Raw genomic sequence first — 12,158 nt, 5'->3', positions numbered from 1 at the left:
AGTTGATTTTTGGATCATACATTCACTCTTTGCTTTGAAAACAGCTCAGGTGGATTGAAAATGAATTTCGCTCTGCAATTTCAATCCAATGTTTTCCCCCCATCTGCGTCGAATTCTACCCGCCCATTTCATTGTCTATCACTGAATGTTTTGATTGTAACAGATAGAAATGACGTAAGCTGTATATTTCCAATTTTGCCAGTTAATGTTCCGCGGTCTTAATGGCCTGAAACTGACTATGACTTTAAAATTGATGAGTAATTATGACATTTAGAGAGTATTCCTGTTGCTTACCACATTTCTGTTTTATCAATGCATCATTTTACTAAATAATCTTTGTGTTTAATGAACAGAACAGAACAGAACAGAACATTTTATTACTAATTTAGAGCCCATAACAGACAAGTATGAGATTGTTATAATAATAAGGAAAAGATAAGCCAATGAATAGCAAAACAATTATACAATTAGTCACTAAAATTCTACTATGCGTTTCTTTTTTTGAAGAGCATTATTATGGCTGCGCACCCTGAAATGCATGCCAAGATTAAATGCAAAATGCTCACGGATAATAGTTATAAATGACTAACCTTAATTTGTCTCTTCCAATTATTTAGATGTAAATAAATAAAAGAACAATTAAATAAGAAATAACCCTTTACCTAATTTTGCGCACTCTTCCAATTTTTGTAAATGCGGGTTCGCAACTATATTTTACCTCGGGAAGTCAATTAGCGCATGCGCTCTTCATCAAATTTTATTACTTCCTGTTGATGTTCACCGGTTCCACATCATCACTGAATTCTCATTTTATTTGATCAAAATGCACATCATGAGGAAAGACAAGAAGGAGGAGGAAGAAGGTGACTATTTTCTAAAAGAAATATTTTATTCGATTTCAGAGCAATCGACTTCTCCGGTGTGAGAAAAGCCGTTTTGTGGCGTAATGTAATATTGTGGCTTAAATCAGTAAAACCCCATGTTAAGATCATAGATGGGAAGTCAAGTTCTGGTTAACATGATAATTGATTGGTAATCATGCAACACAATGTCAAGTGATCACACTATCCATGCCTCATCGCACACGAAATATATGGACAGAACTTGACTAAAACAATCAGGTCCAGTACAATCTCTTGATTTAGCTATACTAGTATAGCTTTAAATAGCAATGTAGCTTTATCAAGCTATTCAAAATAGCTTTATTTAGCTATTTATATACAGTTTTTCACAAAAAAGTTTTTGCTGAAAATAAACAAAAAGTCGCACGTATTTGACTCCATATTTGTACTAAGGGTTATCAAAACAACAACCAAAATCAAAGATAGTTCTAACTTTGCAGCTTTTGAATACTTTTAAGCAAAAAGAGAATTTCTATTGTTAGACTAACTGTCCACTACCTTGGGTGCCTTGAGGCAAGGATAAGTATGATTGCTTCTCATTGTGCTGAACTGTTACCAATCAATTATCTTGTTGAACATAATTGGTCTCCATTATAAAATCATTGCAGAAGTAACTGTATTATCAATTGCTTTATATAGCCCCAAAACTTGTAAAACTTTGAGTTCAAAGTCTCGCAAGGAGACGTAATTTGATGAGTGATTTTTACGTGCATTATTTTAAGAAGAGTTCAAAGTTGTATATCATCACTGCACCAAGGTGCGCTTTTTTGTGCATACTGAGAAAATTACACCTTTAAGAAAAAAATGTAGTAAAATAGCTAAATTAAGCTATACAGAAAAGCTTAATAAAGCTATTTAAAGCTATATAGCTAAATCAAGAGATTGTACTGGACCTGACAATAGCATCTTTTGCTCAAAAGTGTTCAAATGCAGCAAACATGGCAAAGTTTTAAACATTTCTGCTTTAGATTGCTCTCTTAAGATTTACCTATTTTTTATATCAGTAATCAAATACTTGTGACTTTGTTTTTGTTTTTTCTCAATTTAAAAGCAAAATTGTGAAAATTTGCATTGAAATAGCTAAATAAAGCTACCTGAGGTAGGTAAATAAAGCTACGGTATATAATTCTACATATGTAGCTAATTGTACTGATTAACTGGACCTGACATTTAAAGTACCGTATAATCCCTATTAACCGCCCCTACCCCTATAAGCGCCCCCTTAGGTCTTTTTCAACTGTCAGGAAATAAGGGCCCCCTTTACAGTGATCAAAATCGTCCAGAATCGTATCAAAAGTCCGCCATTATGAAGAAAGTGAAAACGAAATTTTTTTATTGGGTAACTCATACATAAATATTCTTGAAAGTAAAAGATTTTTAGAATGACCTGATCATGTATTTCTGAAAGTGAAAGTTAAACATACAAGTACAAAATTTGTTCTCCTTGTCTATTCCCTACTTTCGAAGTGGGAAAATGAGTCATATAGCATAATTTGGGTGGATTATTGTAATTTAAAGGAAGGTTAGGCAATAATAAATAGATTGCTAGATTCTCATCCGAATTTTTTTTAAAATCGAGGCGGGCGGGCGGCTTTTATTTTATATTTTTTATTTTTTTCAATTTTGCAGATTTTTTATTGACCTGGTCAATCTGTGTAATTTTATCTAAAATACCCGAATAAAAGTCATAGTAAAGGTTCAATTATCTCTTACTTCACACCATCACCAATCTTTTTCAACCAATGACCCTTCTTTAAAATATATACGCATGTATTACAGCAATTACCATCTAATCATGTCGACTTTCGCGGGATTTTTAAAAACGAAAGTAGAATGGTAGATGAATACCGATCCAGATCAGAATTCAGACGAAGAAAAACAGAAATAAAAAAAATCGAGGCGGGGGTCTAAAATCGGGGCGGGCGGGGATGAGAATCTAGGAATATTTTTATGATGGCCTTAGACAATTTTTAGTGGTTCTCTGTTATTTGTTTTTTTTTCAAAAGATTTCTGGAAGTTAGAATATGACATTCAAAATTTTAGCAAGAGTATTAAAATAACCGCCCCCTTTCTGCAGTTTTCTAAGCGCCCGGGGCGGTTAATAGGGATTATACGGTATTTATGTTTTTGATAGTATGCATTGCAGTTATACATAATTATCTTTAACCATTCACAGTATCTTGTTACATGCGTATGAAAAATACAATAGTCCATGGATTCAAAATCAAACAGGTGCTCAATCACAAGCCATTTAGTTTTGTCACCTTTTTTGTCATATTTTGAGGAATGGGGGTTAAGGTATAATAGCCTGATTGGGATATAGAATCAGAAATGATCCCAAACTGAACTGAACTTGCAGTAAGTCATTGAGATTGGTAGAAAACATTCCTTCTTCAATTCTCGGCACTTTGAAGTTGAAGTTGCAAGTACTTTGGATGAGACCTAAAAATTGAGGCCCCATGACAGGGTAGACATTGGCAGGATTAAGAATGGCTCTGAGTGCTAAGTAAAGGTTAAATTTGAAACTCTTACCTGGTATTTGGTGATATACTAGAGAAAATTCTTAAACAGGTGTAAAACAACGTACAATCAATCTGTTTATTTTGCTTTTTAGGAGGAGGAAATCCATTCCACAATTTGGAGAAGACGGCAGTTCTTCAGGAGGTTAGTTCATTTGCCAAGTGATAATGATTGTAAAATATTCATTTTAGGTTTTTGTTAGCCTTTGAATCAAGTGAATTTTATCCATTCTTACACTTAATACATGATATGTTATATTTCTAATAAACCTTTTCAGGCCAGGACATTTAATGAGACCCCAATCAATGCAAGAAAGTGCAGCCATATTCTGACTAAAGTTCTCTACTTGATCAATCAGGTACGCTACTCCTCAAAATATTCAAATTTAAATTCTAGTCTCCATAAATCAGGTGGGTATTATCATGATTTCCACTACATAATTTTCACAAAATCAAGTTATTTGAAAATAATATGCAGTAAGGCTGATTTAAAGGCTCTTGTAGCAGAGGCACATGTGTTTGATGTCAAGTACTGCTAAGTAATATGGTCTGTAATTGTCTGGCATGTTGTTTGATAGTTAAAAATTCTTGACACACAAGTTATTTTCCTACCATTTTCCTTCTGTAGATTACACAACATGCACAAGAAAGGACGCAACAGACTTTCACTGAAGTTTTTTTTTTCATTAAAAAATAAATATTCATGAAATTTTTGTTAAAAGAATATGCTTGTGTTATTCTTAACATATGGTAACCAAATAACCATATACTGTGTCTGTGGAAATAAATTGTTTTGTTTGTAGGATTTTTTAAAATCTTATATTTATCATATAATTATCCTCAACTACAAAGTCAGTCAGATGTAAAAATTTCAGACAATTACCATATCTCTTGAAATCAAATGACACTGATTAACTAATAAGTTTATTTTAATTTCGTTTGAAATCTTCCTTCAGGGAGAGCAGATTGGATCAACTGAAGCTACAGAGACATTCTTTGCCATGACAAAGCTTTTTCAGGCCAAGGATGTAAGTTACATATCATAATACTTTTCATAAGAAAAAGTCATAAGAATTCTGAGACATGGGGATAAGATTTGTGAATTATTCATGAAAAGTATTATGTAATTTCGAATTCACTTAATCATAGAGTGATAGACACTGCATTTGAGAGAGAGAGAGAGAGAGAGAGAGAGAGAGAGAGAGAGAGAGAGAGAGAGAGAGAGAGAGAGAGAGAGAGAGAGGGGGGATTAAAATGTCTATAAAATATTCATGAAAGAATATGATGTATGATGATATGGTTCTGAACACATTTTAGCCCATTTTGCGAAGGCTGATGTACCTTGGAATAAAAGAAATGTCCAAGATTGCTCAAGATGTCATCATTGTTACTAGCAGGTAAAGTATGCAACCATGCATTGCTATTTGCATAAATATGAGAAGTCAGAGTATTTTGTCTCTTAACAAATCCTTTTTAGGACTTTGATTAGAATTGGCTCCTTGACATTCATAATTTTGATAACTCTCTGAATTGTAGTTTGATGAAGGACATGACAGGAAAAGATGACCAGTTTAGGGGACCAGCTATCAGAGCTCTGTGTTCCATCACTGATGTTAGTATTCTGGTTTATTCCTAAACCCATACCCCTGCCCCCCCCCCCCCCCCCAAAAAAAATCTTTTGCATCAAGAATTGATTTTTATTCATGTAAAAATCTGAACATCAGAAAACTGATGTTATAAAATTAAGCATTAAAACTCTTGCCTTCTGTGCATTTACAGCAGCTTAAGTACATGTTCTGGATTTTTTATTTTGTAAAAGTTGAGTTGAGAAATATAGGATCTTGTTATTTTTAGAACACTATGCTACAGAGTATTGAGAGATATATGAAGCAGGCCATTGTGGACAAAAACCACGCTGTATCCAGTGCAGCTCTCGTATCCTCCCTGGTAAATATGATCTGTAACAGAATCTTTTATTTTCATTAAATTTCAAGTAAGAAAAGAATTATGGAAAATCCAAAAAAAAAAAAAAATAATGTAAATATAAAAATATGAATTTTCTATTGAAAGTTAATAATCTGGGATAGAATTTCTGCCTATTGGAAATCCTAAAAAGATTAAGGATTTTTCAGAATGAAAGAAAAAGAGAAGTACATTCATGGGAAAAAAACAAGCAAATTAATGATAAAAGTTACTATTGTAGCATCTGAGTAAGGGAAGCTCTGAGGTGGTCAAGCGCTGGGTGAATGAGGCACAGGAGGCCGTGTCCAGTGATAACATAATGAATCAGGTAATGTTCTGTCATAATTACATGGATAATTGCAATATTTTGTATGTACATGTGGTGTTTTTAGCTCACCTCAATGAAGTTGGGGGAGCTTATGTGATACCCTCAGCATCAGTGTCCCAGGTTAAGTTTTTTGGAGCAGTTTTATTTATAAGTACTTCTATACCCTATATTGATTATTGCATGGAAGATGCTTCTAGTGTGTTTCATTGTACCAGTCAAGGTTTCAGATGATGCAATGTCAGCAAAGGAATGACCACGTTAATGTTTTTGGAGCAGTGTTACATTTTTGGTGCAGTTTTTGGTGTAGTCTCATTTCTAAGTTACTATGAGCCCATAATGATCAAACTTTCATGGATGATACATCTAAGGATGCACACTACCAGACTTGCTTCGCATGCTGAATCTGACCAACATTTTCAGGATGAGTGAACAGGTTAAAGTTTTTGGTGCAGGTTTCATTTCCAAGTGACTATGAGCCCTATATTGAACAAACTTGCATGGATGATACAAACATTTAAGAATGCACACTAATGGAATTGCTTTGGATGCCGAAATCGACATACATTTTCCAGATAATGGACCAGGTAAAAGTTATGGGTGCAAGTTAAACACCAAGAAACTATAAGACCTATAAAATTAAACTTGCACAACTGATGTATCAAGGTATGAAAACTCTCAAACTTGCTTCAGATGCTGGATTTGAATTACATTTTCTTGATGGGCGACTAGTTTGAAGTTTTTGGATAGGTCTATTCCAAAGTAAATTCAAGCCCTATCAGATCAAAATTGCATAAATTTTGCATTTTTGGATATACACTTTTAGAATGTTGGTTAATTACGTGACTTTGGCTTACTTAAAGACAGCATATGTTGAGGTGAGCTCTGTAATCTCTGATTAATACCTATGTTTATCATTATGGATCACCTGTCAGAACTCTTACTATATATCTGTATTTAGTGCATTAGTTTCCTTTTACATGAAAAGCTTTACACTAGCTTGTTTTTTAACCTATGTACTGTGGAATCATAATGTTACTTGTTATTGGGGGCTTTATTTCTTAGGCTTCTTGGTTAAATAATAAATATGGTAGATTCAATAAATCGATATGTTTAAAAAATAGATGTTTGTAACTTGTAAGGGTGACCCATGAGATCCACTAACATTAGTCCCCCACCAAAAATATGATTCCAGTTTCCATTTGTTTAATAACTTTCTGTTTATATTCATTTTTATATCAATTTATTTATTGACATCACCATGTTGGTATATAATGAAAACAAGAAGTCAACTGACATACAATGGAAAACAAGAAATAAACATTATATGATAATTACAAGCAATACAATTTTGCACCATTGTTTATCATGTCTATAGTCGTTGGATTTATTTTCTCTGCATAAAGCATTAATCTAAGTACTTACATAAACGTTTATTATTATTATAATCACATGAGTTAAATATTTCTTTACTGGGATCAGTACCACAGTATATAATTTATCATCAAAAATATCACAATATTGAAATCAAAGATTGTCATATACAGGACAGTAAAGAACAAAATGTTTTTCATTTTCAACCAAAAATTTACAAGCATAGCATAAAGTTTTTTCCTTCTAACAAATCTTATCTGGATATTAAATTCAGATTACTGATTGTAGAATTATCTTTCTGTTATTTGATATTGAAATTTCTCTTTATTGATGTTTCAGTACCATGCTTTGGGTCTTCTTTACCACATCAGGAAGTATGATCGTCTGGCTGTCACCAAGTTAGTCAGCAAGTTCAGCAAGCACTCTCTCAAGTCCCCGTACGCCTACTGTCTGCTGGTATGTCTGGATCACTTACTGTCCCTTCACATAAAGTTCTAAAAAGAAACCTTTTTTCAACTAGAAAATTAAAAAATACAAAAGTTTCCACTAAAGTGTTATGCTACACTGTGGTATTTTGTGTGACAGTATTTTTGTTTGTAACTTCCTCCATTTACTTATTTATTGAGATTTTTTTTTCCTTTCACAGATTCGTATTGCCAGTAAACTAATGGAAGAGGAGGGAGCAGGGTGAGACAATGGTTTTCTTTGATTGCATTCATTGTGCCTTAAATTTATTTGAATTAATGTAAAAATTAGTTTCAATATTTAGACATGATTTGGAACTGGTTTAACCTAAAATCATGAGAGAATAGAATTGACCTAATTTTAGATTTTAACAGTTTGATAATGTTTGGTTACCGTTATCTGAGATACAAAGCATTATTCCAAAGTGTTAATTTTACAGGACAGAGAGTCCTATGTTTGACTTCATTGAGAACTGTCTTCGACACAAGAGCGAGATTGTCATCTATGAAGCTGCTCATGCTATTGTGAATTTGAAGAACACCACAGCTAAGGAGCTGGCCTCCGCTATCCCAGTTCTTCAGTTGTTTTGTAGCTCACCAAAGCCTACACTGAGGTTTGCCGCCATCAGAACTCTTAACAAGGTAAGAGGCCTCCTCCCCACCCAAACCAATTCCAGGCTATCCTGTTATATTATTACATTTAGTATTTTTGTTGAAAGCATAAAAAAGGAAATGAAAAAAAGACCATTCATATGAATCCTTTTCTACTTGTCAATAAAACATAAATTGAAAATTTTTTTTTTGTTTGTACAAGGGTTTGAAGGATATATGATTTATTTTCACCTATATCATCAAAGTGTAGAAAAAAAAATGATGTGATAAAATAAGAATATGGACATGTTACTGACTGTATTTGTCTGTTGAAGGTTGCAATGAAGCACCCAGCTGCAGTGACGGCCTGTAATATGGAACTAGAAAATCTTATCACAGACTCTAACAGAAGCATCGCGACACTGGCCATCACAACACTGCTCAAGGTAGGTCACTCTTACTGCCACCAGTACCACAGAATATGTCACAGGAGTTGTCTTTCTTATTTCTATGTGTACATTTAACCAAGAATGGTGAAAGAAAATAGACTAACCAAAATAATTAGAAAAAGCATAGAAGAAACTTCTTCGTTCAGACTTCAGTAAAAATGATTACATGATAAAAATGGTAACCTCAAATGTTATTACATCTCATTAGCCCAACATTTATGTATACATGTATGTTTAATGCAGGATAAGATAGTTAGAGCTATTTATTTTTAGACTGGTAATGAGAGCAGCGTGGACAGATTGATGAAGCAGATTTCCAGTTTCATGAATGAAATCTCAGATGAATTCAAGATAGTTGTTGTACAGGCTATTCAGTAAGTACTACAGCAAACATAGATAAGATCGTCACAAACCATTATTGTCTATGGTAGTGAATATTTGTCAAACTTTGTCAAAAATTAGGATTCAAGTAACTAGATCAGATTTATGTATTGTCAAAGTGTAAACAAGTTATTTAGTGATTTCTGCAACGAAGTTTTTCACTTAAAATAGTGTATCGAAGATTCATGTAGATCTTTTTAAAATCTTTTTTCTTAATTTTGAATATTTTTCATTCTAGATCACTATGTTTAAAGTTCCCCAGAAAGCATAATGTGTTGATGAACTTTCTGTCTTCTATGCTGAGAGATGAGGTAAAATTCATTCCTTTAACAATTTTCATCCTCATAATGACAGCGCAAGCAGAAAATTTTTTCTTGTCTAAAAAAAGAAAATAATACAAAAGGATTTTGATGACTGTAAATTGTATATAGCTTGTTAAAAATATTGAATTGGAGTTCTTTAAATGATGTGTTTAGGGAGGATTTGAATACAAGAAAGCCATCTGTGACAGCATCATCACAATCATTGAGGAAAATGCTGATGCCAAAGAAGCAGGTATGACAGTGTACTATAATATGCTAATACAGTTGAACTTTGTTATCTCGAACATAATGTCTTGTTATTAAGTTTACCTAGTTTCTTTTCAATATATTTCTGTATAAATTCTGGAGCTTCCTATGGATCTGTTTGTTTACAGGTTTGGCCCACTTGTGTGAGTTCATTGAGGATTGTGAACACACCGTCCTGGCCACCCGAATCTTACACCTACTGGGGAGGGAGGGACCCAGAACCCCCACCCCCTCCAAGTACATCCGCTTTATCTACAACAGGGTCATCCTGGAGCACGCCCCAGTCAGAGCAGGTAAGACAGAAGATACATATAAAGTATGTAATTTGGAGAGGAATTAAAAAAAGAAAATCAAATTTTAAGTTGCATTTAAGAATTGATTAATGTATTGTAAGGGGCACATAAGGTCAGTAAAAATGTATCACTGGTTTGCATTGATCGAAGGATATTGAAAAAAAATCTTCTGAAAATGATAGAAACAAACAGCTTCTTATGAAAAAAATGTTGCGAAATCTTTTCCAGCTGCAGTATCAGCTCTGGCTAAGTTTGGAGCTCACTGTGAGGAATTATTGCCCAGCTGTATCGTACTTTTAGAGAGGTAGGATTATTCTTCTCATCCTATAATTACCACATTTGTGTTGTGTAGACTGATAATCCCTATCAGCTGATATTTGAGTTAGTCCTTTTATAGGTAAGTTTAATTTCCCCCTCTCTTTACAGGTGCCTGTTGGACACGGACGATGAAGTCCGAGACAGAGCCACTTTCTATGTTCATGTCCTCCATCAAAAACAGAAGGCTCTCAACTCCGCCTACATACTCAATGGTAAACATCTGATAAATGATTTCAAAATAATTGCCCAGTTTTAACCTCATCTGCATAAAATTTGGCTGTTGTTAGGTGTACTTTTTGCTGGATCATTGCCAATATAAACTTTTTTTCACAATATAACAATTATTTGAGTGTATCATGTAAAAAAAAAAAGGGTTTTGGGTAACTATCCTTTGTATTTTTGTTGGTGACAAGTTTTTATTACCATGACAATTTTAAATTTGTTTTTCATTATAGCAGTGTTTGTTAATTACTTGAGATGAATTGATGTGCTAGCCTCGGGTTCTGTTTTAATTTCAGGTTTACAGGTGTCTGTAGTTGGACTAGAGAGAGCCCTCCACCACTACACATTGGAGCCCTCAGAACAACCGTTTGACATGAAGTCTGTACCACTGGAGACCACACCCATCACGGAACAGAAGGCTGGTAAGGAAGATTAGTGTACAAATTGTTCATGGATAAAAAATGATTAAATTTCTAACTTTTCTCTAGCTCTCGAAGAAAGCAGTACAAACTTTTAGAACTGAAGATATTCAAAAATTAATCTATGAAAACATAAAATGCATTGTACATGTCAGGAGTTCTTTTACTCTGTATCATATTTGAGAATCAGTGTATTGTAACATTTTCTGCAAAGGAATAATTTAAAAAAAAAAACATTGTCTTGACAGTGAGGGAACCAGGTGAATCTGCGGCACCTAAAGCAGAAAAGGTGGCAGCTTCCAGACAAGATGTATACGCTGGTAAGGGGAGTTCATTCTGGAACTGTTCAGAAATTCTTATTTTCTGGCTCCATTAATGTGTGATCATGTAACAGCTAAGAATTACAATAAGAAGAGGGCTATTATGCCTTCAATCCTTCAGTCTGTTTGTGTTTATATGTAAGATGTTTAGTTGTGAATTCAGAATTTGATACATTTAATTACAGAGCAACTGAGAGCCATACCAGAGTTTGCTAATCTGGGGAACTTGTTCAAGTCGTCGTCTCTGCCTGTGGAGCTCACTGAGTCAGAAACAGAGTATGTGGTGCAGTGCATCAAACATACCTTTGGACGATACATTGTATTCCAGGTACTGTCTTTTTATTCTTGTTTTTATAAATATTCCTTCTGATATTGGAAATAGAAAGTTTTGTATACATACCGTATAAGTGGAAATTTTAGAGAGACACAAATTTAGCGATTTGTTCTTAAAAATCTGTATCTTATTTTAAGCGAGATATAATTTTAGTGATTTTAAAAGCTCTCTAAAGAAGCTATTACAATTAAAGTGCAATTAATTTTTAGCAATATTTAATTTTAGCGAACTTGGCACCCTCACTAATCATGCCAAAATTAAATCCTCGCTAAAAATTCTACTTTTACGGTATTCATTCTTTCAGGGCCATTTCTCCCACTATAAAATTTATTTATTATAAATACGTACGTAATAGTTTATACATGTAGTAAATTATATGGTTGAAAGATTAAATCAGATCTTTTTTGTTTTAATTTATTCATTTAAAATGAAAGCTCTCCAGGAGTGAATAAAAAAATTACAACAAAGCTAAAATTCAAGACTTTTTGATATCCACTGCTTTAAAGTACATAGTTAGTGATACATTTAATGTTTGTCTGTAGTTTGACTGTACTAACACTCTGAATGACCAAGTCCTGGAGCGTGTGACTGTCCAGATGGAGCCAGCAGAGGGATTTGAGGTTCTGAAGATGATACCCTGCCCCTCCCTGCCGTACAATAAACCAGGCACCACCTATACCATGGTCCGACTACCTGAGGATGCCCAGCTAGGTACA

At 33.8% G+C, this 12,158-nt stretch overlaps 1 protein-coding gene across 1 annotated transcript; it reads left to right on the top strand.

Annotated features, from left to right (window-relative positions):
• Nucleotides 1-738: 738 nt before the first annotated feature.
• LOC134230296 (coatomer subunit gamma-2-like) lies at nucleotides 739-12,148 on the top strand (the record flags this gene model as incomplete). The annotated part of the gene is made up of 22 exons (XM_062712067.1): nucleotides 739-863; nucleotides 3,517-3,566; nucleotides 3,700-3,780; nucleotides 4,378-4,449; nucleotides 4,739-4,818; nucleotides 4,958-5,033; nucleotides 5,276-5,368; nucleotides 5,625-5,711; nucleotides 7,422-7,538; nucleotides 7,729-7,769; nucleotides 7,987-8,188; nucleotides 8,473-8,583; nucleotides 8,860-8,960; nucleotides 9,206-9,278; nucleotides 9,444-9,522; nucleotides 9,665-9,829; nucleotides 10,058-10,133; nucleotides 10,256-10,359; nucleotides 10,666-10,791; nucleotides 11,037-11,108; nucleotides 11,294-11,436; nucleotides 11,985-12,148. Coding segments are annotated over exons 1-22 (2,153 nt in total), but the record flags the coding sequence as incomplete, so codon positions are not given.
• Between the last annotated feature and the right edge of the window lie 10 nt (nucleotides 12,149-12,158).

This window comes from Saccostrea cucullata, unplaced genomic scaffold, assembly GCF_032062105.1.
Source record: "Saccostrea cucullata isolate Sc308-1 unplaced genomic scaffold, CSIRO_AGI_Scuc_v1 ctg4679, whole genome shotgun sequence".
Classification (NCBI taxonomy): Eukaryota; Metazoa; Mollusca; class Bivalvia; order Ostreida; family Ostreidae; genus Saccostrea; species Saccostrea cuccullata.
Note: the sequence above shows the minus strand (reverse complement) of the source record. Positions and strands in the feature narration are given on the sequence as shown.